At 45.1% G+C, this 23,150-nt stretch overlaps 2 protein-coding genes across 2 annotated transcripts; one reads left to right on the forward strand and one right to left on the reverse strand.

Annotated features, from left to right (window-relative positions):
• Positions 1-5,749: 5,749 nt before the first annotated feature.
• On the reverse strand, positions 5,750-11,516 carry LOC138672325 (uncharacterized). The gene is made up of 3 exons (XM_069760269.1): positions 9,756-11,516; positions 9,507-9,568; positions 5,750-7,331 (listed from the first exon to the last, which is right to left on the reverse strand). Exons 1-2 carry the CDS (start codon positions 10,560-10,562, stop codon positions 9,548-9,550), a joined length of 828 nt encoding a protein of 275 aa, XP_069616370.1. The 5' UTR covers positions 10,563-11,516; the 3' UTR covers positions 5,750-7,331; positions 9,507-9,547.
• A 53-nt stretch (positions 11,517-11,569) lies between these two features.
• LOC138671010 (uncharacterized) lies at positions 11,570-18,301 on the forward strand. The gene is made up of 3 exons (XM_069758839.1): positions 11,570-13,538; positions 13,726-13,787; positions 15,962-18,301. The coding sequence occupies exons 1-2, from the start codon at positions 12,732-12,734 to the stop codon at positions 13,744-13,746; spliced, it is 828 nt and encodes a 275-aa protein (XP_069614940.1). The 5' UTR covers positions 11,570-12,731; the 3' UTR covers positions 13,747-13,787; positions 15,962-18,301.
• Positions 18,302-23,150: the final 4,849 nt, after the last annotated feature.

Below are 23,150 nucleotides of genomic sequence, written 5' to 3' on the forward strand. Positions count from 1 at the left end.
CTTCCGCGGTGTGTCTGTTGTCGCCCAAACACTTCATAGCCAATACAGCCTGCTGACGTTTGCCAGTAGCTGCCCCATAATGGGAGACCTGGTGTGCAACAGTGGCAGCTGCGGATGGAGTGGTTGTGCGACTGCGGTCTGTGGACGAGCTCTCGCTTCTGCAGGAGGACGAAGAGGAGGAGGAGGGGGTGCGAGCGGCTACAGCCAACTGTTTCCTAGACCGTGGGCTAGGCAGAACTGTCCCAAACTTGCTGTCCCCTGTGGACCCTGCATCCACCACATTTACCCAGTGTGCCGTGATGGACACGTAACGTCCCTGGCCATGCCTACTGGTCCATGCATCTGTTGTCAGGTGCACCTTTGTGCTCACAGATTGCCTGAGTGCATGGACGATGCGCTCTTTAACATGCTGGTGGAGGGCTGGGATGGCTTTTCTGGAAAAAAAGTGTCAACTGGGTAGCTCGTAGCGTGGTACAGCGTAGTCCATCAGGGCTTTGAAAGCTTCGCTTTCAACTAACCGGTAGGGCATCATCTCTAACGAGATTAGTCTAGCTATGTGTGCGTTCAAATCCTGTGTACGCAGATGCGAGGCTAAGTACTTCCTTTTTCTAACCATAGTCTCATGTAGGGTGAGCTGGACTGGAGAGCTGGAGATCGTGGAACTAGCGGGGGTGCCGGTGGACATGGCAGACTGAGAGACGGTGGGAGATGGTATTGTTGCCGCCGGTGCCCTAGATGCAGTGTTTCCTACTACGAAACTGGTGATTCCCTGACCCTGACTGCTTTGGCCTGGCAAAGAAACCTGCACAGATACTGCAGGTGGTGCGGAAAATGGTGGCCCTACACTGCCGGAAGGGATGTTGCGTTGCTGACTAGCTTCATTGGCCGAGGGTGCTACAATCTTAAGGGACGTTTGGTAGTTAGTCCAGGCTTGCAAATGCATGGTGGTTAAATGTCTATGCATGCAACTTGTATTGAGACTTTTCAGATTCTGTCCTCTGCTTAAGGTAGTTGAACATTTTTGACAGATGACTTTGCGCTGATCAATTGGATGTTGTTTAAAAAAATGCCAGACTGCACTCTTTCTAGCATCGGATACCTTTTCAGGCATTGCAGACTGAGCTTTAACCGGATGGCCACGCTGTCCTCCAACAGGTTTTGGCTTTGCCACGCGTTTTGGGCAAGATACGGGCCCGGCAGATGGAACCTGTTGCGATGTTGATGCCTGCTGCGGCCCCTCCTCCTCCGCTTCAGAACTGCTGCCGCCTGCACCCTGTTCCCCCAATGGCTGCCAATCGGGGTCAAGAACTGGGTCATCTATTACCTCTTCTTGTAGCTCGTGTGCAACTTCGTCTGTGTCACCGTGTCGGTCGGTGGTATAGCGTTCGTGATGGGGCAACATAGTCTCATCAGGGTCTGATTCTTGATCATTACCCTGCGAGGGCAATGTTGTGGTCTGAGTCAAAGGACCAGCATAGTAGTCTGGCTGTGGCTGTGCATCAGTGCACTCCATGTCAGATTCAACTTGTAATGGGCATGGACTGTTAACTGCTTCACTTTCTAAGCCAGGGACGGTATGTGTAAAGAGCTCCATGGAGTAACCCGTTGTGTCGCCTGCTGCATTCTTCTCTGTTGTTGTTTTTGCTGAAGAGGACAAGGAAGCGACTTGTCCCTGACCGTGAACATCCACTAACGACACGCTGCTTTGACATTTACCAGTTTCACGAGAGGAGGCAAAAGAGCTAGAGGCTGAGTCAGCAAGATAAGCCAAAACTTGCTCTTGCTGCTCCGGCTTTAAAAGCGGTTTTCCTACTCCCAGAAAAGGGAGCGTTCGAGGCCTTGTGTAGCCAGACGATGAACCTGGCTCCACAGCTCCAGACTTAGGTGCAATATTTTTTTTCCCACGACCAGCTGATGCTCCACCACTACCACTACCCTCATTACCAGCTGACAATGAACGCCCCCGGCCACGACCTCTTCCACCAGACTTCCTCATTGTTTTAAAAACGTAAACAAACTAACGGTATTTGTTGCTGTCACACAAATTACACGGTGAGCTATAACTTCAGTATGATTTAGCTACCCCTTTACAGGTGAGTGAGACCACAACGAAAATCAGGCACAATGTTACACACTCTGTTGTTGGTGGCAACAAATGAGAGAGATGCCACACACGCAGGACTGTCACTGAAGCACAAATGTAAATATTAATCTCCCACTGATTTGATTTTTTTTTTTTTTCCGGGAAACTTTAGGAAAAAAAAATAATAGAATAAAATGATTTTTTCAGGAAGAATTTAGAAACCAAATAAAATAAAATGATTTTTTCAGGGAGAATTTAGAAAAGAAATAAAACAAAAAAAGGCTTTCTATGGCCCACTGAGTGAGAGATGACGCACACAGGAGTCAGGAGTGGCACACAAGCCCAGAGGCCAATATTTATCTCCCACTGATTGATGTAGTGATTTTTTCAGGTAGATTTTGGAACCCAAATCAAGCTAAAAAAATAATAGGCTTTCTATGGCCCACAATTGGAGAGAGAGAGAGAGATGGCACACCCAGGAGTCAAGACTGGCACACAAGCAGAAAGGGCAATATTAATCTCCCACTGATTTGTTTTTTTTTTTTTTTTCAGGGAGACTTTAGGAAAAAAAAATAATAGAATAAAATGATTTTTTCAGGAAGAATTTAGAAACCAAATAAAATAAAATGATTTTTTCAGGGAGAATTTAGAAAACAAATAAAACAAAAAAAGGCTTTCTATGGCCCACTGAGTAAGAGATGACGCACACAGGAGTCAGGAGTGGCACACAAGCCCAGAGGCCAATATTTATCTCCCACTTTTTTTTTTTTGTTCCAGGGAAAATTTATAAACCCAATAAAAAAAATAATAAATAGGCTTTCTATGGCCCACTATCTGAGAGAGAGAGAGAGATGGCACGCTTAGGACTGGCACACAAGCCCAAAGGCCAATATTAATCTCCCTTTTTTTTCAGGGAGAATTTATAAAACCAAAAAAAAATAAATAAATAGGCTTTCTATGGCCCACTATTTGTGAGAGAGATGGCACGCTCAGGACTGGCACACAAGCCCAGAGGCCAATATTAATCTCCCACTTTTTTTTTTTTTTTTCCAGGGAAAATTTATAAACCCAATAAAAAAAATAATAAATAGGCTTTCTATGGCCCACTATCTGAGAGAGAGAGATGGCACGCTTAGGACTGGCACACAAGCCCAAAGGCCAATATTAATCTCCCACTGATTGATTTATTGATTTTTTCAGGTAGAATTTAGAACCCAAATAAAGCAAAAAAAAAAAAAAAAAGGGCTTTCTATGGCCCACTGAGTGAGTGATGATGCACACAGGAGTCAGGAGTGGCACACAAGCCCTGAGGCCAATATTTTTCTCCCACTGATTGATGTAGTGATTTTTTCAGGTAGATTTTAGAACCCAAATCAAGCAAAAAAATAAATAGGCTTTCTATGGCCCACTATTTGTGAGAGAGATGGCACGCTCAGGACTGGCACACAAGCCCAGAGGCCAATATTAATCTCCCACTTTTTTTTTTTTTGTTCCAGGGAAAATTTATAAACCCAATAAAAAAAATAATAAATAGGCTTTCTATGGCCCACTATCTGAGAGAGAGAGATGGCACGCTTAGGACTGGCACACAAGCCCAAAGGCCAATATTAATCTCCCACTGATTGATTTATTGATTTTTTCAGGTAGAATTTAGAACCCAAATAAAGCAAAAAAAAAAAAAGGGCTTTCTATGGCCCACTGAGTGAGTGATGATGCACACAGGAGTCAGGAGTGGCACACAAGCCCTGAGGCCAATATTTTTCTCCCACTGATTGATGTAGTGATTTTTTCAGGTAGATTTTAGAACCAAAATCAAGCAAAAAAATAAATAGGCTTTCTATGGCCCACTGACTGAGAGATGGCACACACAGGAGTCAAGAGTGGCACACAAGCCCTGAGGCCAATATTTTTCTCCCACTGATTGATGTAGTGATTTTTTCAGGTAGATTTTATAACCCAAATCAAGCAAAAAAATAAATAGGCTTTCTATGGCCCACTGAGTGAGAGATGGCACACACAGGGATGGCACTTTAGCAGAAATGTCAATCTTAATCTCCCACAAAAAAAAAAAAAAACAGGGAGTGTCCTTCAATTACTATCTCCCTGCAGTAATCTCAGCCAGGTATGGCAGGCAGCAATAAGGAGTGGACTGATGCACAAATTAAATAAAAAGTGTGTACAAACAAAAAAGATAGCTGTGCAGAAAGGAAGGAACAAGAGGATTTGTGCTTTGAAAAAAGCAGTTGGTTTGCACAGCGGCGTACACACAGCAATGCAGCTATCAGGGAGCCTTCTAGGGCAGCCCAATGAGCTACAGCGCTGAGGGGAAAAAAAAAAAAAAAATGTAGCTTCCACTGTCCCTGCACACCGATGGTGGTGTTGGGCAGTGGAAATCGCTACAGCACAAGCGGTTTGGTGGTTAATGGACCCTGCCTAACGCTATCCCTGCTTCTGACGAAGCGGCAGCAACCTCTCCCTAAGCTCAGATCAGCAGCAGTAACGCCCCTTTATAGCCACTGTGACGCCGCAGACAGCAAGCCAATCACTGCAATGCCCTTCTCTAAGATGGTGGGGACCAGGACCTATGTCATCACGCTGCCCACACTCTGCGTTTACCTTCATTGGCTGAGAAATGGCGCTTTTCGCGTCATTGAAACGCGACTTTGGCGCGAAAGTCGCGTACCGCATGGCCGACCCCGCACAGGGGTCGGATCGGGTTTCATGAAACCCGACTTTGCCAAAAGTCGGCGACTTTTGAAAATGAACGACCCGTTTCGCTCAACCCTAGTTATCACCTTACCATGTGAAAATGGCATATGAGTAAAGTGATTATTCCCATAGTCCTTATGTGACAGAGGCTAGAGTCACTTCCACAAAGTATAAGCACATTTCACATGGTAGGTACCAATAGAAAAACTGAAGTGAAGGAGATACTGATAAAACGATGGAATTTATTTGAAATACAATCTAAAAGTGTGTAACACAAAACATAAAATTAGACATGGAATGGGGGAACGGAAACCTCCAAATACCAGGGGGGCACACTACAACACTAAAAAGTATAAACAGGGATCTCAGGACAGGCTGCAAGTTCAATCCATCACATGCGTATCTACAGACTAATGTATCTATTGCATGTGTGTCAAGCGGAAAAAAGCTACTTAAGAGATTCCAGATAACAAGTGTTAAGCGCACAGAGTGGTATACAGGTCCTTATTATATAGAGTATAAGAGTGGCAATGAGGTAATAGAGGCAGGGAAAACCCAGAATGTTAAGCAGAAAAGCTATACAGTGATTCTAGGAAGCAATAAGTATCGCTATGTGCCTAAAAAAGTACTCATGGATGCACCTAATCCGTATACAATAACAAGGATCATTACCTGTAGTGTGTCCAAGACTGTGCGCCCGAGTAAAGATGGAGGGTAAAGTGCTGTGGAGGCCCCCTGCGCCCAACAAGCGCCGTTTCGCAGGATAGCTTCTTCAAAATGGGGCGTGGATTGGTAGGTGGATAGTGGCGGTCTTTTTTATATCAGAGGGGAAGGTCCGTATGGGTCTGCTATTCGCGCACGTCAGCAGTGCCGCTCCTCCTATCGCAAAGGGGACTTCCGGACCGGCGCACCATGACACGCAGTGGAACGCACTGCGGTCATGTGAGCGACGCCGTTCGGAAGTCAGAGGAGGCTTGCGGAATCTGCGCGTGCGCAGGAGACCCGCGGACTCGGGAATGGAAATGGAAGAATGGACATGCGCAATAGAAAGCTGGAGGTTGGAACTGTAAAAGGGCTGGGCGTGGTTACATGGTAGTGAAGGGAGGAGACCTGGCCAAATTACGGGGGATGAGATGGCACGTATGCAGCGCTGTGGCCAGGGAGAAGTAAAGATAGAACTATGGCAGCGGGAACAGATCGGGCTAGTTGGGGCCAGATGCAATATTCTCAGTGTAATGCCGCCGTAATGAATAAAGAAGGGGCAGGGCCGGAGACTGCAGGGGGAAGGAGCTGGGCCGTATTGGTGTCAAAAGGGGTAATGACATTATTGCCGCTACCATAGTCCGGATCATAGGGGAGCAATGGTCCAGTGGGGCAGGAGATATCAGGGAGCATTGTCCAGGCGGGGGTGCCAGGGGGTGTAGGTGCGACCTGAATAGGAGGGAACAGAGAAACCCAGTGATTATGGGGATGAAGTGTATAAGTGTAAGGAGAGATGGAGTAACGGTGTTTATATGTTTATATGAATACATTTCCGAAATAAGGGGGCCTTATGCACCCAAAAAATGGCAAGAAAGATGATGATATCCTGTACAACGAGCAAAGCGCCCAAAGTGCCCTAATCATGATGTTATAACGATGATTAGAAAAATGGGGAAACTGGTAAGTAAGTGCACATGCAAGGGGATGGGGGAGGGGTCTAATATAGAACAAAGGAATCTTTGGAGTGTGGGGATAATAGTAAGGTGATAGTTTGAAATAAATAATGCTGGGCAGACACCCATACAGCCTTGCATAGAATATGAAAAAGGGGACCAGTAGAGGGGTGCAAAGTGCAGAGAAGTGAAGAGCCCCTAGCCGCAAATCCCGGTGGAGGCTAAATCTAGGTGGAAGCTAAGGAAGAGTCCAAAGTGGACATTAACTTGGCATATATTATGCCCAAGCATTTTTTAAAAACGGGTATGGTTGTATCAGAGGGGCTGAATGGGGAAAAAAGTGTGGCCCCTGTTGTGTTAAAGACCAAGGAAACCACCCCCAAAAGAACATACCTACCCTATGGATTAGGGCATAGGATGTGAAGTGCAATTAGGGATGATGAAAGTATACTACTAAAAATGAAAATAAATGTGAAAATGCATGGGGGATTAGTTAAAACATGAAGTCTCAAAGAAGAGTACTTGTGTACCCCTTGGGCCCCGCATGTCCAGAGTTTGGACCGTAGAATGAAAGAGAAGAATATGGGTCAATTATAGGCCAAAGGGCCATATGGTCCTCTTATTATTACTTTTATATTGTACGAGTCCACAAAAAGTCCAATACAAGAAGATGGTGCTTGTTGGTACAGGAACCAGGACCTATTCTTGACGTAAATTCTTGTCTCGCCTTTACTTGGATCCATGTGATAACGTGACTTGGCCACAGCTTTCAGGTCCCGATGATATCCGGCATATGTGGAGATGTTCCGGGCTACCACGCAAACATGTATACAGCATCATCCTAAAGCGCATGTCAGCATTACGGGAATTCCGTGTATTAAGGTCTGAAGGAAATGAAGACACATAAGTTAAAACCATATAAAAACACACGTGGAAAGAATTAAAAACACCTAAAAACAATCCAAAATGGGAAAAGCGGTTACAAAAAGGAATTAAAGCCAAAATTTTCATTCAGGCCCTGGGGCGTGACTGTGCCTAGGCGATATATCCACTTGCTTTCTAGCTGCGCCAAGGATTTAGCCAAGTCTCCCCCGCGAGTACCAAGATTAATTTGATCAATAGCTTTAAAGATAAAGTTTTTAGGATTACAATCATGGTGTGTTTTGAAATGCCGGGGTATCGTTTTTAAAAGAGACATATCGGTAGTGGATTTAGCTTTTTCGATGTCCCGAATGTGTTCCCTGACGCGGATTTTTATTTCACGTGTGGTTAATCCAACGTATATAAGTTTGCAGGGGCATGTAGCGTGGTATATTACCCCCTGGGAGGAACACGTTAGATGTTTTCTGATCTCGAAGTTTTTAGAGTCATCAAAGTTGCTAAAGGAGGATGCCTTTTTCATATTGAGGCATGCTTTGCATCCTCCGCAGGGAAAGAAACCATTTTTAAGGGATGAAGTTGTAGATGTAGAAGTTGGATCATAGTGACTATGTACTAATAGATCTCGTAAGTTGCGGCTCCTTTTGGCTACCATTGAGGGGGCAGAGGGTAAAATTTTCCGTAGCACTGGGTCCGTCATTAAGATGTTCCAATGTTTCTTAAAGACAGATCTGATGTCATTCCAACGGTTGTTGTAAGTGGAAATGTACCTTACCTGGTTGTTGTATACCGAAGGAGGTTTTTTAAAAGAATATAAAAGTTGATCCCTAGTGGTGTTTTTGGCTTTTCTATACCCATGTTTAATGCTTCGTTTGCTGTAGCCGCGATTTATAAATCTCTGAGTGAGATCAGCGGCCTGGTCCTCAAAGTTAGACGTTTCTGAGCATATTCTTTTGGCTCTAAGGAATTGGCCAACGGGTATGCCTTTTATGGTGGCCGGTGGATGAGAGGAAGTGGCGTGTAGTAGGGAATTTGTAGCTGTAGGTTTCCTATATAAATTGGTGTTGATGATACCCTCCGCTGAAACTTTGATATTGATGTCTAGAAAATCTAATTCCCTACCATATTTGTATGTTAGAAAAATATTCTTTTTATTGTGGTTGAGCTTGGCCATTAGTCCATGTAGACCCTCCACGGTACCCTCCCATACGAACCACACGTCGTCAATGTACCTCATCCAATCCTGTACCCCCTGTATTTCGGGAATGGTGTCGCTCTGGAAGATTTCTCTTTCCCAGGCTCCTAGGAAAAGGTTAGCGTATGAGGGGGCGCAAGAGGCCCCCATAGCTGTACCCTGTGTTTGTAGATAGATGTTTTTATTGAATATGAAGGTATTGTGAGTGAGGACAAATTCCAAGAGGGTCAGGATTAGTTGTGACAATTCCGGGTCCAGATTGCTGGTTTGTAGGTACCATGCTACGGCTTTAAGGCCGTCCTCATGTCTAATAGAGGTATATAAGGCCTCTACGTCTGCGGTCACTATCAACATGTGGTTTTCCAGACATAGGTTGTTTAATTTTTGGAGGGCTGATGTGGTATCCTGAATGTAAGAGGGTAAGGTAAACACGATAGGTTTAAGATAAAAATCAATGAAATCTGAAATTATTTCGCATAGACTTCCATTGCCTGAAATAATGGGTCTCCCAGGTGGGTCCAGTGGATCTTTGTGTAATTTGGGGATAAGGTACAGGGTGGGAAGTTTTGGATGAATTTTTTTGATGGTTTCTACCATATTCTTGGAGATAATGCCATTCTCAAATGCCTTTTCTATTATGTTTACCAAATCCATCTGGTGTTTTGTCAGAGGATTGAAGGGTAGTTTTTTATAGCATAGGGGGGCATTCAGTAGTTTGTGTGCTTGTTTTTCATACATATGGGTAGGCCAAATGACCAAATTGCCCCCCTTATCTGCTGGTTTAAAAACTACATCGTTGAGAGATTGTAAACGGGTTAGGGCAGTTTTTTTCTTCCTTTGTAAGGTTAGAGATCCAAGAAGGTTTTTGGGCCAAAGTTTCAATCTCCGTGGTGAGTACTTTGGTAAATACCTCAATGGCTGGACAGATGTTAATCGGGGGAAATTTTTTGGATTTGTTAAATAATTTATGTGGAAAGCTACTTACATTTGAGGATGCGTTTTCCTCCAAGAGCTCCTCCAGGTTTCTTAGCGTTTCGCTTTCTTCCACTGTGGAGAAGGTGTCACTTGTATCATTTTTGTAGTGTAATTTTTTGAGGATGAGCTTCCTGGAGAAGAGGTGTAGGTCCTTCACAGCAGTGAAGGTGTCCAACCGACTAGTGGGAGAGAATGTTAAACCCTTCTCCAGGAGGTTCACCTCAGCCGAGGATAATGTGTGTTTGGACAGGTTAATTACCTTTAATTGATCCCCCTGTGTGCGAAGAGCTTTGGATCTCGTAAATATATCAGGTAGTCTTCGTGAGGTTTCACCTGTTGTGTTCTCACCTTCACTGAGGGAAGTGTTATTTTCCGAGCTTGAAATGGCTGAGCTCACTGAGGGACTTCTCTCATGAGGGGTTTTTGTCCTTTTCCGATCGTTTCCTTTGCCCCTGCCATGGGGATTTTGTCTCTTGATTTGCCACCGGTAGATCTTGTCGGTGTCGTAGTCATTGGTATCTCTCTGAAATTTCTTGATCTTACTCTGGCAGATCTCATTCTCCCATCTATCCACATCCTTATTGATTTCAGTCATGATTTTATCCAGATTGTCCACTGGAATGTCTTTAACCAGTTGTTTCTCATAGTCTTCAATCTGGGAATCTATTGTCTGTAGAGACATGGTATTTTTGTCTATAATGATCTGAATGAAATCAAGGGAGCAGGTCGTGGCCGCTGAGGTCCACCTCTTTATGAGGACATCGTCTTCCAGTTCAAATGAGGGGTATAGTTGGACCCTCAGACCTCTTGGGATTATTTGCTTGTCCATGTAGTTTTCAAGCGTGGCTCTGTTCCACCAGAGTCTCGTTTTTTTAAAAAGAGCATTCCTATATATTTTGATCAAATCTTTGTTAGGTGTAACCGCTTCCCCAGCGGTACTGGAGGCCCCCTGTCTAAATATATTAGATGCCTTGTTCAGCCAAGTCTTTTCCCTGGCCTTAAAGTCCATTATAATAATTGAGCGGACAATCTGTTTGTAGAATACAGAAAAAGCGATTATTCCCATAGTCCTTATGTGACAGAGGCTAGAGTCACTTCCACAAAGTATAAGCACATTTCACATGGTAGGTACCAATAGAAAAACTGAAGTGAAGGAGATACTGATAAAACGATGGAATTTATTTGAAATACAATCTAAAAGTGTGTAACACAAAACATAAAATTAGACATGGAATGGGGGAACGGAAACCTCCAAATACCAGGGGGGCACACTACAACACTAAAAAGTATAAAAAGGGATCTCAGGACAGGCTGCAAGTTCAATCCATCACATGCGTATCTACAGACTAATGTATCTATTGCATGTGTGTCAAGCGGAAAAAAGCTACTTAAGAGATTCCAGATAACAAGTGTTAAGCGCACAGAGTGGTATACAGGTCCTTATTATATAGAGTATAAGAGTGGCAATGAGGTAATAGAGGCAGGGAAAACCCAGAATGTTAAGCAGAAAAGCTATACAGTGATTCTAGGAAGCAATAAGTATCGCTATGTGCCTAAAAAAGTACTCATGGATGCACCTAATCCGTATACAATAACAAGGATCATTACCTGTAGTGTGTCCAAGACTGTGCGCCCGAGTAAAGATGGAGGGTAAAGTGCTGTGGAGGCCCCCTGCGCCCAACAAGCGCCGTTTCGCAGGATAGCTTCTTCAAAATGGGGCGTGGATTGGTAGGTGGATAGTGGCGGTCTTTTTTATATCAGAGGGGAAGGTCCGTATGGGTCTGCTATTCGCGCACGTCAGCAGTGCCGCTCCTCCTATCGCAAAGGGGACTTCCGGACCGGCGCACCATGACACGCAGTGGAACGCACTGCGGTCATGTGAGCGGCGCCGTTCGGAAGTCAGAGGAGGCTTGCGGAATCTGCGCGTGCGCAGGAGACCCGCGGACTCGGGAATGGAAATGGAAGAATGGACATGCGCAATAGAAAGCTGGAGGTTGGAACTGTAAAAGGGCTGGGCGTGGTTACATGGTAGTGAAGGGATTGTCATTACCCCTTTTGACACCAATACGGCCCAGCTCCTTCCCCCTGCAGTCTCCGGCCCTGCCCCTTCTTTATTCATTACGGCGGCATTACACTGAGAATATTGCATCTGGCCCCAACTAGCCCGATCTGTTCCCGCTGCCATAGTTCTATCTTTACTTCTCCCTGGCCACAGCGCTGCATACGTGCCATCTCATCCCCCGTAATTTGGCCAGGTCTCCTCCCTTCACTACCATGTAACCACGCCCAGCCCTTTTACAGTTCCAACCTCCAGCTTTCTATTGCGCATGTCCATTCTTCCATTTCCATTCCCGAGTCCGCGGGTCTCCTGCGCACGCGCAGATTCCGCAAGCCTCCTCTGACTTCCGAACGGCGCCGCTCACATGACCGCAGTGCGTTCCACTGCGTGTCATGGTGCGCCGGTCCGGAAGTCCCCTTTGCGATAGGAGGAGCGGCACTGCTGACGTGCGCGAATAGCAGACCCATACGGACCTTCCCCTCTGATATAAAAAAGACCGCCACTATCCACCTACCAATCCACGCCCCATTTTGAAGAAGCTATCCTGCGAAACGGCGCTTGTTGGGCGCAGGGGGCCTCCACAGCACTTTACCCTCCATCTTTACTCGGGCGCACAGTCTTGGACACACTACAGGTAATGATCCTTGTTATTGTATACGGATTAGGTGCATCCATGAGTACTTTTTTAGGCACATAGCGATACTTATTGCTTCCTAGAATCACTGTATAGCTTTTCTGCTTAACATTCTGGGTTTTCCCTGCCTCTATTACCTCATTGCCACTCTTATACTCTATATAATAAGGACCTGTATACCACTCTGTGCGCTTAACACTTGTTATCTGGAATCTCTTAAGTAGCTTTTTTCCGCTTGACACACATGCAATAGATACATTAGTCTGTAGATACGCATGTGATGGATTGAACTTGCAGCCTGTCCTGAGATCCCTGTTTATACTTTTTAGTGTTGTAGTGTGCCCCCCTGGTATTTGGAGGTTTCCGTTCCCCCATTCCATGTCTAATTTTATGTTTTGTGTTACACACTTTTAGATTGTATTTCAAATAAATTCCATCGTTTTATCAGTATCTCCTTCACTTCAGTTTTTCTATTGGTACCTACCATGTGAAATGTGCTTATACTTTGTGGAAGTGACTCTAGCCTCTGTCACATAAGGACTATGGGAATAATCGCTTTTTCTGTATTCTACAAACAGATTGTCCGCTCAATTATTATAATGGACTTTAAGGCCAGGGAAAAGACTTGGCTGAACAAGGCATCTAATATATTTAGACAGGGGGCCTCCAGTACCGCTGGGGAAGCGGTTACACCTAACAAAGATTTGATCAAAATATATAGGAATGCTCTTTTTAAAAAAACGAGACTCTGGTGGAACAGAGCCACGCTTGAAAACTACATGGACAAGCAAATAATCCCAAGAGGTCTGAGGGTCCAACTATACCCCTCATTTGAACTGGAAGACGATGTCCTCATAAAGAGGTGGACCTCAGCGGCCACGACCTGCTCCCTTGATTTCATTCAGATCATTATAGACAAAAATACCATGTCTCTACAGACAATAGATTCCCAGATTGAAGACTATGAGAAACAACTGGTTAAAGACATTCCAGTGGACAATCTGGATAAAATCATGACTGAAATCAATAAGGATGTGGATAGATGGGAGAATGAGATCTGCCAGAGTAAGATCAAGAAATTTCAGAGAGATACCAATGACTACGACACCGACAAGATCTACCGGTGGCAAATCAAGAGACAAAATCCCCATGGCAGGGGCAAAGGAAACGATCGGAAAAGGACAAAAACCCCTCATGAGAGAAGTCCCTCAGTGAGCTCAGCCATTTCAAGCTCGGAAAATAACACTTCCCTCAGTGAAGGTGAGAACACAACAGGTGAAACCTCACGAAGACTACCTGATATATTTACGAGATCCAAAGCTCTTCGCACACAGGGGGATCAATTAAAGGTAATTAACCTGTCCAAACACACATTATCCTCGGCTGAGGTGAACCTCCTGGAGAAGGGTTTAACATTCTCTCCCACTAGTCGGTTGGACACCTTCACTGCTGTGAAGGACCTACACCTCTTCTCCAGGAAGCTCATCCTCAAAAAATTACACTACAAAAATGATACAAGTGACACCTTCTCCACAGTGGAAGAAAGCGAAACGCTAAGAAACCTGGAGGAGCTCTTGGAGGAAAACGCATCCTCAAATGTAAGTAGCTTTCCACATAAATTATTTAACAAATCCAAAAAATTTCCCCCGATTAACATCTGTCCAGCCATTGAGGTATTTACCAAAGTACTCACCACGGAGATTGAAACTTTGGCCCAAAAACCTTCTTGGATCTCTAACCTTACAAAGGAAGAAAAAACTGCCCTAACCCGTTTACAATCTCTCAACGATGTAGTTTTTAAACCAGCAGATAAGGGGGGCAATTTGGTCATTTGGCCTACCCATATGTATGAAAAACAAGCACACAAACTACTGAATGCCCCCCTATGCTATAAAAAACTACCCTTCAATCCTCTGACAAAACACCAGATGGATTTGGTAAACATAATAGAAAAGGCATTTGAGAATGGCATTATCTCCAAGAATATGGTAGAAACCATCAAAAAAATTCATCCAAAACTTCCCACCCTGTACCTTATCCCCAAATTACACAAAGATCCACTGGACCCACCTGGGAGACCCATTATTTCAGGCAATGGAAGTCTATGCGAAATAATTTCAGATTTCATTGATTTTTATCTTAAACCTATCGTGTTTACCTTACCCTCTTACATTCAGGATACCACATCAGCCCTCCAAAAATTAAACAACCTATGTCTGGAAAACCACATGTTGATAGTGACCGCAGACGTAGAGGCCTTATATACCTCTATTAGACATGAGGACGGCCTTAAAGCCGTAGCATGGTACCTACAAACCAGCAATCTGGACCCGGAATTGTCACAACTAATCCTGACCCTCTTGGAATTTGTCCTCACTCACAATACCTTCATATTCAATAAAAACATCTATCTACAAACACAGGGTACAGCTATGGGGGCCTCTTGCGCCCCCTCATACGCTAACCTTTTCCTAGGAGCCTGGGAAAGAGAAATCTTCCAGAGCGACACCATTCCCGAAATACAGGGGGTACAGGATTGGATGAGGTACATTGACGACGTGTGGTTCGTATGGGAGGGTACCGTGGAGGGTCTACATGGACTAATGGCCAAGCTCAACCACAATAAAAAGAATATTTTTCTAACATACAAATATGGTAGGGAATTAGATTTTCTAGACATCAATATCAAAGTTTCAGCGGAGGGTATCATCAACACCAATTTATATAGGAAACCTACAGCTACAAATTCCCTACTACACGCCACTTCCTCTCATCCACCGGCCACCATAAAAGGCATACCCGTTGGCCAATTCCTTAGAGCCAAAAGAATATGCTCAGAAACGTCTAACTTTGAGGACCAGGCCGCTGATCTCACTCAGAGATTTATAAATCGCGGCTACAGCAAACGAAGCATTAAACATGGGTATAGAAAAGCCAAAAACACCACTAGGGATCAACTTTTATATTCTTTTAAAAAACCTCCTTCGGTATACAACAACCAGGTAAGGTACATTTCCACTTACAACAACCGTTGGAATGACATCAGATCTGTCTTTAAGAAACATTGGAACATCTTAATGACGGACCCAGTGCTACGGAAAATTTTACCCTCTGCCCCCTCAATGGTAGCCAAAAGGAGCCGCAACTTACGAGATCTATTAGTACATAGTCACTATGATCCAACTTCTACATCTACAACTTCATCCCTTAAAAATGGTTTCTTTCCCTGCGGAGGATGCAAAGCATGCCTCAATATGAAAAAGGCATCCTCCTTTAGCAACTTTGATGACTCTAAAAACTTCGAGATCAGAAAACATCTAACGTGTTCCTCCCAGGGGGTAATATACCACGCTACATGCCCCTGCAAACTTATATACGTTGGATTAACCACACGTGAAATAAAAATCCGCGTCAGGGAACACATTCGGGACATCGAAAAAGCTAAATCCACTACCGATATGTCTCTTTTAAAAACGATACCCCGGCATTTCAAAACACACCATGATTGTAATCCTAAAAACTTTATCTTTAAAGCTATTGATCAAATTAATCTTGGTACTCGCGGGGGAGACTTGGCTAAATCCTTGGCGCAGCTAGAAAGCAAGTGGATATATCGCCTAGGCACAGTCACGCCCCAGGGCCTGAATGAAAATTTTGGCTTTAATTCCTTTTTGTAACCGCTTTTCCCATTTTGGATTGTTTTTAGGTGTTTTTAATTCTTTCCACGTGTGTTTTTATATGGTTTTAACTTATGTGTCTTCATTTCCTTCAGACCTTAATACACGGAATTCCCGTAATGCTGACATGCGCTTTAGGATGATGCTGTATACATGTTTGCGTGGTAGCCCGGAACATCTCCACATATGCCGGATATCATCGGGACCTGAAAGCTGTGGCCAAGTCACGTTATCACATGGATCCAAGTAAAGGCGAGACAAGAATTTACGTCAAGAATAGGTCCTGGTTCCTGTACCAACAAGCACCATCTTCTTGTATTGGACTTTTTGTGGACTCGTACAATATAAAAGTAATAATAAGAGGACCATATGGCCCTTTGGCCTATAATTGACCCATATTCTTCTCTTTCATTCTACGGTCCAAACTCTGGACATGCGGGGCCCAAGGGGTACACAAGTACTCTTCTTTGAGACTTCATGTTTTAACTAATCCCCCATGCATTTTCACATTTATTTTCATTTTTAGTAGTATACTTTCATCATCCCTAATTGCACTTCACATCCTATGCCCTAATCCATAGGGTAGGTATGTTCTTTTGGGGGTGGTTTCCTTGGTCTTTAACACAACAGGGGCCACACTTTTTTCCCCATTCAGCCCCTCTGATACAACCATACCCGTTTTTAAAAAATGCTTGGGCATAATATATGCCAAGTTAATGTCCACTTTGGACTCTTCCTTAGCTTCCACCTAGATTTAGCCTCCACCGGGATTTGCGGCTAGGGGCTCTTCACTTCTCTGCACTTTGCACCCCTCTACTGGTCCCCTTTTTCATATTCTATGCAAGGCTGTATGGGTGTCTGCCCAGCATTATTTATTTCAAACTATCACCTTACTATTATCCCCACACTCCAAAGATTCCTTTGTTCTATATTAGACCCCTCCCCCATCCCCTTGCATGTGCACTTACTTACCAGTTTCCCCATTTTTCTAATCATCGTTATAACATCATGATTAGGGCACTTTGGGCGCTTTGCTCGTTGTACAGGATATCATCATCTTTCTTGCCATTTTTTGGGTGCATAAGGCCCCCTTATTTCGGAAATGTATTCATATAAACATATAAACACCGTTACTCCATCTCTCCTTACACTTATACACTTCATCCCCATAATCACTGGGTTTCTCTGTTCCCTCCTATTCAGGTCGCACCTACACCCCCTGGCACCCCCGCCTGGACAATGCTCCCTGATATCTCCTGCCCCACTGGACCATTGCTCCCCTATGATCCGGACTATGGTAGCGGCAATAATGTCATTACCCCTTTTGACACCAATACGGCCCAGCTCCTTCCCCCTGCAGTCTCCGGCCCTGCCCCTTCTTTATTCATTACGGCGGCATTACACTGAGAATATTGCATCTGGCCCCAACTAGCCCGATCTGTTCCCGCTGCCATAGTTCTATCTTTACTTCTCCCTGGCCACAGCGCTGCATACGTGCCATCTCATCCCCCGTAATTTGGCCAGGTCTCCTCCCTTCACTACCATGTAACCACGCCCAGCCCTTTTACAGTTCCAACCTCCAGCTTTCTATTGCGCATGTCCATTCTTCCATTTCCATTCCCGAGTCCGCGGGTCTCCTGCGCACGCGCAGATTCCGCAAGCCTCCTCTGACTTCCGAACGGCGCCGCTCACATGACCGCAGTGCGTTCCACTGCGTGTCATGGTGCGCCGGTCCGGAAGTCCCCTTTGCGATAGGAGGAGCGGCACTGCTGACGTGCGCGAATAGCAGACCCATACGGACCTTCCCCTCTGATATAAAAAAGACCGCCACTATCCACCTACCAATCCACGCCCCATTTTGAAGAAGCTATCCTGCGAAACGGCGCTTGTTGGGCGCAGGGGGCCTCCACAGCACTTTACCCTCCATCTTTACTCGGGCGCACAGTCTTGGACACACTACAGGTAATGATCCTTGTTATTGTATACGGATTAGGTGCATCCATGAGTACTTTTTTAGGCACATAGCGATACTTATTGCTTCCTAGAATCACTGTATAGCTTTTCTGCTTAACATTCTGGGTTTTCCCTGCCTCTATTACCTCATTGCCACTCTTATACTCTATATAATAAGGACCTGTATACCACTCTGTGCGCTTAACACTTGTTATCTGGAATCTCTTAAGTAGCTTTTTTCCGCTTGACACACATGCAATAGATACATTAGTCTGTAGATACGCATGTGATGGATTGAACTTGCAGCCTGTCCTGAGATCCCTGTTTATACTTTTTAGTGTTGTAGTGTGCCCCCCTGGTATTTGGAGGTTTCCGTTCCCCCATTCCATGTCTAATTTTATGTTTTGTGTTACACACTTTTAGATTGTATTTCAAATAAATTCCATCGTTTTATCAGTATCTCCTTCACTTCAGTTTTTCTATTGGTACCTACCATGTGAAATGTGCTTATAATATGAGTAAAGTGGCCATGTGATGTATGCTGGAACCTGTTGAGCTGAATCCTCACGGTGAGTATATTACAAGCTGTTAGGACTGGCATGCTACAGGTCTTTATTTTATTATTAAAGGGTTTTTCCAGGTTGCAGAAGAAAGTCTGCAGTCTCTCCAGGTGACTGGAGATTTCTGAATTTTCACAGTGGATGCACTGCACACTTTTAGGATTCTCCCTTACCGGAGGCTAGAATGGATGGTCACGTGAGCACAGGTATGCGATTTTGCATCTCGGCTTTGGGAAAATGGCCGCCGCGATCTCTAATGCGCACGCGCGGCATCCCGCGGCCATTTTCCTGAAGCCCCGTGCAGCAGAGCACTCGATCTGCGCACGCGCGGCCCCAGGAAGATGGCCGCCCCCACCGATGCAAGGGATTACAGCGCAGATCGCGCGCTGTGTCTTCACCACTACGCCACTACGCCACCAACGTAAAGCTGAGGAAGAACCACCGATGTCACCACGCCCTCCCGACCTGACCAGCCTGATTGACAGGCGAAAACGGCGACTTTGGTAAGTTATTTCTCAGCATACATGGGGAATCGGGGTACACTACATACACTATAGGAACACACAGCGCAGGCCCTATTTAAAAGTATTTATAGCTCAATCTCAAAAAACGGGGTGACAGGTTCCCTTTAAGAAAATCGTCGACACCAGAGTATCCTGACAGCATGTAGTGCGCACTGTGAGAATTCAGAAGTCTGCAGTCATATAGAATGACTGCAGACTCATCACAAACTTAGACAACCCCTTTAATGCTCCTAATATAAATAAAAATATAGTAACCCCTAACTTGCGAGATGGCACAGCACTTTATTAAGATAACCATTAGTGATGAGCGAACAAGCTTAAATAATGTGTTTTCCAAGTACGTTTGTGTGCTAATAGAGTGTTGTCGGAGTGCTCAAATACTATGTTCGAGTCCTTGTGGCTGCATGTCTCGCGGATGTTCGACAGCCTCTACACATGCAGGGATAGCCAGTTTGTTAGTCAGTGGCAAAAGATACTCTATTAGCAGCAGAGCATGCTTCAATAACACCTAATCCAAGCACATTCGCACATCGCTAATAGCCATCAATATATAGAATCGTCTAAGGGGTACTTCCGTCTGTTTGTCTGTCTGTCTGTTGTCTGTCTGTCACGGAAATCCCACATCGTGCCAATCAGCGACGGTCACAGTCCGGCCGCAAATTCGCCCCTTCCTTCTCTCAGTCAGTGCCCCCTCCATACTCCCCTCCAGTCAGCGCTCACACAGGGCTAATGGCTGCGTTACACCGCATTACGCCGCGGTGTAACGCAGTCCGTTAACGCTGCTATTAACCCTGTGTGACCAACTTTTTACTATTGATGCTGCCTATGCAGCATCAATAGTAAAAAGATCTAGTGTTAAAAATAATTAAAAAAATAAAAAATCATTATGTACTCCGGCGCCTTTCCCGCTCCTCGTGACGCTCCGGGCCATGCATTGCGGTCTCGCGAGACCGCTACGTCATCATCTCGCGAGACTGCAATGCATTCTTGGGGCAAGAGTGTCGCAAGGAGCATTGCTAAACGCCTCGCCTGGATCCGGGGGCCGACGGAAGGTGAGTATATAACTATTTCTTATTTTAATTCTTTTTTTTAGCAGAGATATGGTGCCCACATTGCTATATACTACGTGGGCTGTGTTATATACTACGTGGGCTGTGCTATATACTGCGTGGGCTGTGTTATATACTACGCCTCTGTGCTATATACTACGTGGGCTGTGCTATATACTACATCACTGTGCTATATACTACGTGAGCTGTGTTATATACTGCGTCTCTGTGCTATATACTACGTGGGTTGTGCAATATATTACGTGGCTGGGCAATATACTACGTGGCTGTGCTATATACTGCGTGAGCTGTGCTTTATACTACATGAGCTGTGCTATATACTACGTGAGCTGTGCTATATACTACGTAGCTGTGCAATATATTACATTGTTGGGCAATATACTACGTGGCTGTGTGATATACTGCGTGAGCTGTGCTATATACTACGTCAGCTGTGCTATATACTACATGGCTGTGTTATATACTATGTGGGCTGTGCTATATACTACGTAGCTGTGCAATATACATGGCTGAGCAATATACTACGTGGCTGTGCTATATACTACGTGGCTGTGTTATATACTATGTGGGCTGTGTTATATACTATGTGGCCTGTGTTATATACTACGTGGGCTTTGTTATATACTATGTGGGCTGTGTTATACACTGCGTGGGCTGTGCTATATACTACGTGGGCTGTGTTATACACAGCGTGGGCTGTGCTATATACTGCGTGGGCTGTGCTGTACACTGCGTGGGCTGTGCTATATACTACGTGGGCTGTGCCATATACTACGTGGGCTGTGCTATATACTACGTGGCTGTGCTATTATTTACTACATGGCTGTGCTATTTGCTATGTGGCTGAGTTATATGCTACGTGGCTGTGCTGTATGCTATGTGGGATGTGCTATATGCTACGTGGGCTGTGTTATATACTACGTGGCCTGTGCCATATGCTACGTGGCTGTGCTATTTGCTATGTGGGCTGTGTTATATGCTACGTGGGCTGTGTTATATGCTACTTGGCTGTGGTGTATTTCTCTGCTGTATCTGTGCATCATGAATCATGGTATGTGTTAAAGAGGGGGGCCTGTTATGGACCTGGTGGTTAGGAGCACCAGGAACGACCTGATGGTTAAACTCACACAAGACAAGCTCTGGTAAGTGGAAACTCTGCTGACCGCAACCCCTAATCCTATCACACAACTAGAAATAGCCGTGGAGCGTACCTAACACGGCCTAGACGCCTCTTCACAGCCTAAGATCTAACTAACCCTAGAAATAGAAAATAAAGCCTACCTTGCCTCAGAGAAATTCCCCAAAGGAAAAGGCAGCCCCCCACATATATTGACTGTGAGTAAAGATGAAAGTCACAAACACAGAAATGAAACAGGTTTCAGCAAAGAGAGGCCCGACTTACTAAACAGACTGAGGATACGAAAGGTAACTTTGCGGTCAGCACAAAAAACTACAAAAAGACCACGCAGAGTGTGCAAAAAGACCTCCGCACCGACTCACGGTGCGGAGGTGCCACTCTGCATCCCAGAGCTTCCAGCTAGCAAAACAAAATCATGATAGCAAGCTGGACCAGAAAACAATGAACAAATAATAACTAGCAGGGACTTAGCTTCTGCTGGAATAGACAGGTCACCAGAAAGATCCAAGAGCGAATTGAACCAGTACAAGAACATTGACAGCTGGCATGGAGTAACGATCTGAGTGGAGTTAAATAGAGCAGCCAGCCAACGAATAAACTCCGCAGCCACCACTCACAGCCACCAGAGGGAGTCCATGGACAGAACTCGCCGAAGTACCATTCATGACCACAGGAGGGAGTTCGATAACAGAATTCACAACAGTACCCCCCCCCTTGAGGAGGGGTCACCGAACCCTCACCAGAGCCCCCAGGCCGATCAGGACGAGTCAAATGAAAGGCACGAAGTAGATCGGCAGCATGAACATCAGAGGCAAAAACCCAGGAATTATCTTCCTGACCATAACCCTTCCACTTGACCAGGTACTGGAGCTTCCGTCTCGAAATACGAGAATCCAAAATCTTCTCCACCACATACTCCAACTCCCCCTCGACCAACACCGGGGCAGGAGGATCAACGGAGGGAACCATAGGCGCCACGTATCTCCGCAATAACGACCTATGGAACACATTATGGATGGCAAAAGAAGCTGGAAGGACCAAACGAAATGACACAGGATTGAGAACTTCAGAAATCTTATATGGACCAATGAAACGAGGCTTAAACTTAGGAGAGGAAACCTTCATAGGAACATAACGAGACGACAACCAAACCAAATCCCCAACACGAAGTCGGGGACCAACACAGCGCCGGCGGTTAGCGAAACGTTGAGCCTTCTCCTGGGACAATGTCAAATTGTCCACCACATGAGTCCAAATCTGCTACAACCTGTCCACCACAGTATCCACACCAGGACAGTCCGAAGACTCAACCTGCCCTGAAGAGAAACGAGGATGGAAACCAGAATTACAGAAAAAAGGAGAAACCAAAGTAGCCGAGCTGGCCCGATTATTAAGGGCGAACTCAGCCAAAGGCAAGAAGGACTCCCAATCATCCTGATCAGCAGAAACAAAGCATCTCAGATATGTTTCCAAAGTCTGATTAGTTCGTTCCATTTGGCCATTTGTCTGAGGATGGAAAGCCGAAGAAAAAGACAAATCAATGCCCATTTTAGTACAAAAGGACCGCCAAAACCTCGAAACGAACTGGGAACCTCTGTCCGAGACGATGTTCTCCGGAATGCCATGCAAACGAACCACATGCTGGAAAAACAATGGCACCAAATCAGAGGAGGAAGGCAATTTAGACAAGGGTACCAAATGGACCATCTTAGAGAAGCGATCACAAACCACCCAAATGACCGACATCCTTTGAGAGACAGGGAGATCTGAAATAAAATCCGTGGAAATATGCGTCCAGAGCCTCTTCGGGACCGGCAAGGGCAAAAGCAACCCACTGGCACGAGAACAGCAGGGCTTAGCCCAAGCACAAGTCCCACAGGACTGCACAAAAGAACGCACATCCCGTGACAAAGAAGGCCACCAAAAGGATCTAGCCACCAAATCTCTGGTACCAAAGATTCCCGGATGACCCCCTAACACCGAACAATGAACCTCAGAGATAACTCTACTAGTCCATCTATCAGGGACAAACAGTTTCT

Source organism: Ranitomeya imitator, chromosome 3 (genome assembly GCF_032444005.1).
Source record: "Ranitomeya imitator isolate aRanImi1 chromosome 3, aRanImi1.pri, whole genome shotgun sequence".
Taxonomy (NCBI): domain Eukaryota; kingdom Metazoa; phylum Chordata; class Amphibia; order Anura; family Dendrobatidae; genus Ranitomeya; species Ranitomeya imitator.

Coding starts and splice junctions, on each gene's coding strand:
- LOC138671010 (XM_069758839.1), top strand. CDS start 12,732: ATGGGAATAATCGCTTTTTCTGTATTCTACAAACAGATTGTCCGCTCA. Junction 13,539..13,725: donor CACAGGGGGATCAATTAAAG/GTAATTAACCTG, acceptor CCTTCTCCACAG/TGGAAGAAAGCGAAACGCTA.
- LOC138672325 (XM_069760269.1), bottom strand. CDS start 10,562: ATGGGAATAATCGCTTTTTCTGTATTCTACAAACAGATTGTCCGCTCA. Junction 9,569..9,755: donor CACAGGGGGATCAATTAAAG/GTAATTAACCTG, acceptor CCTTCTCCACAG/TGGAAGAAAGCGAAACGCTA.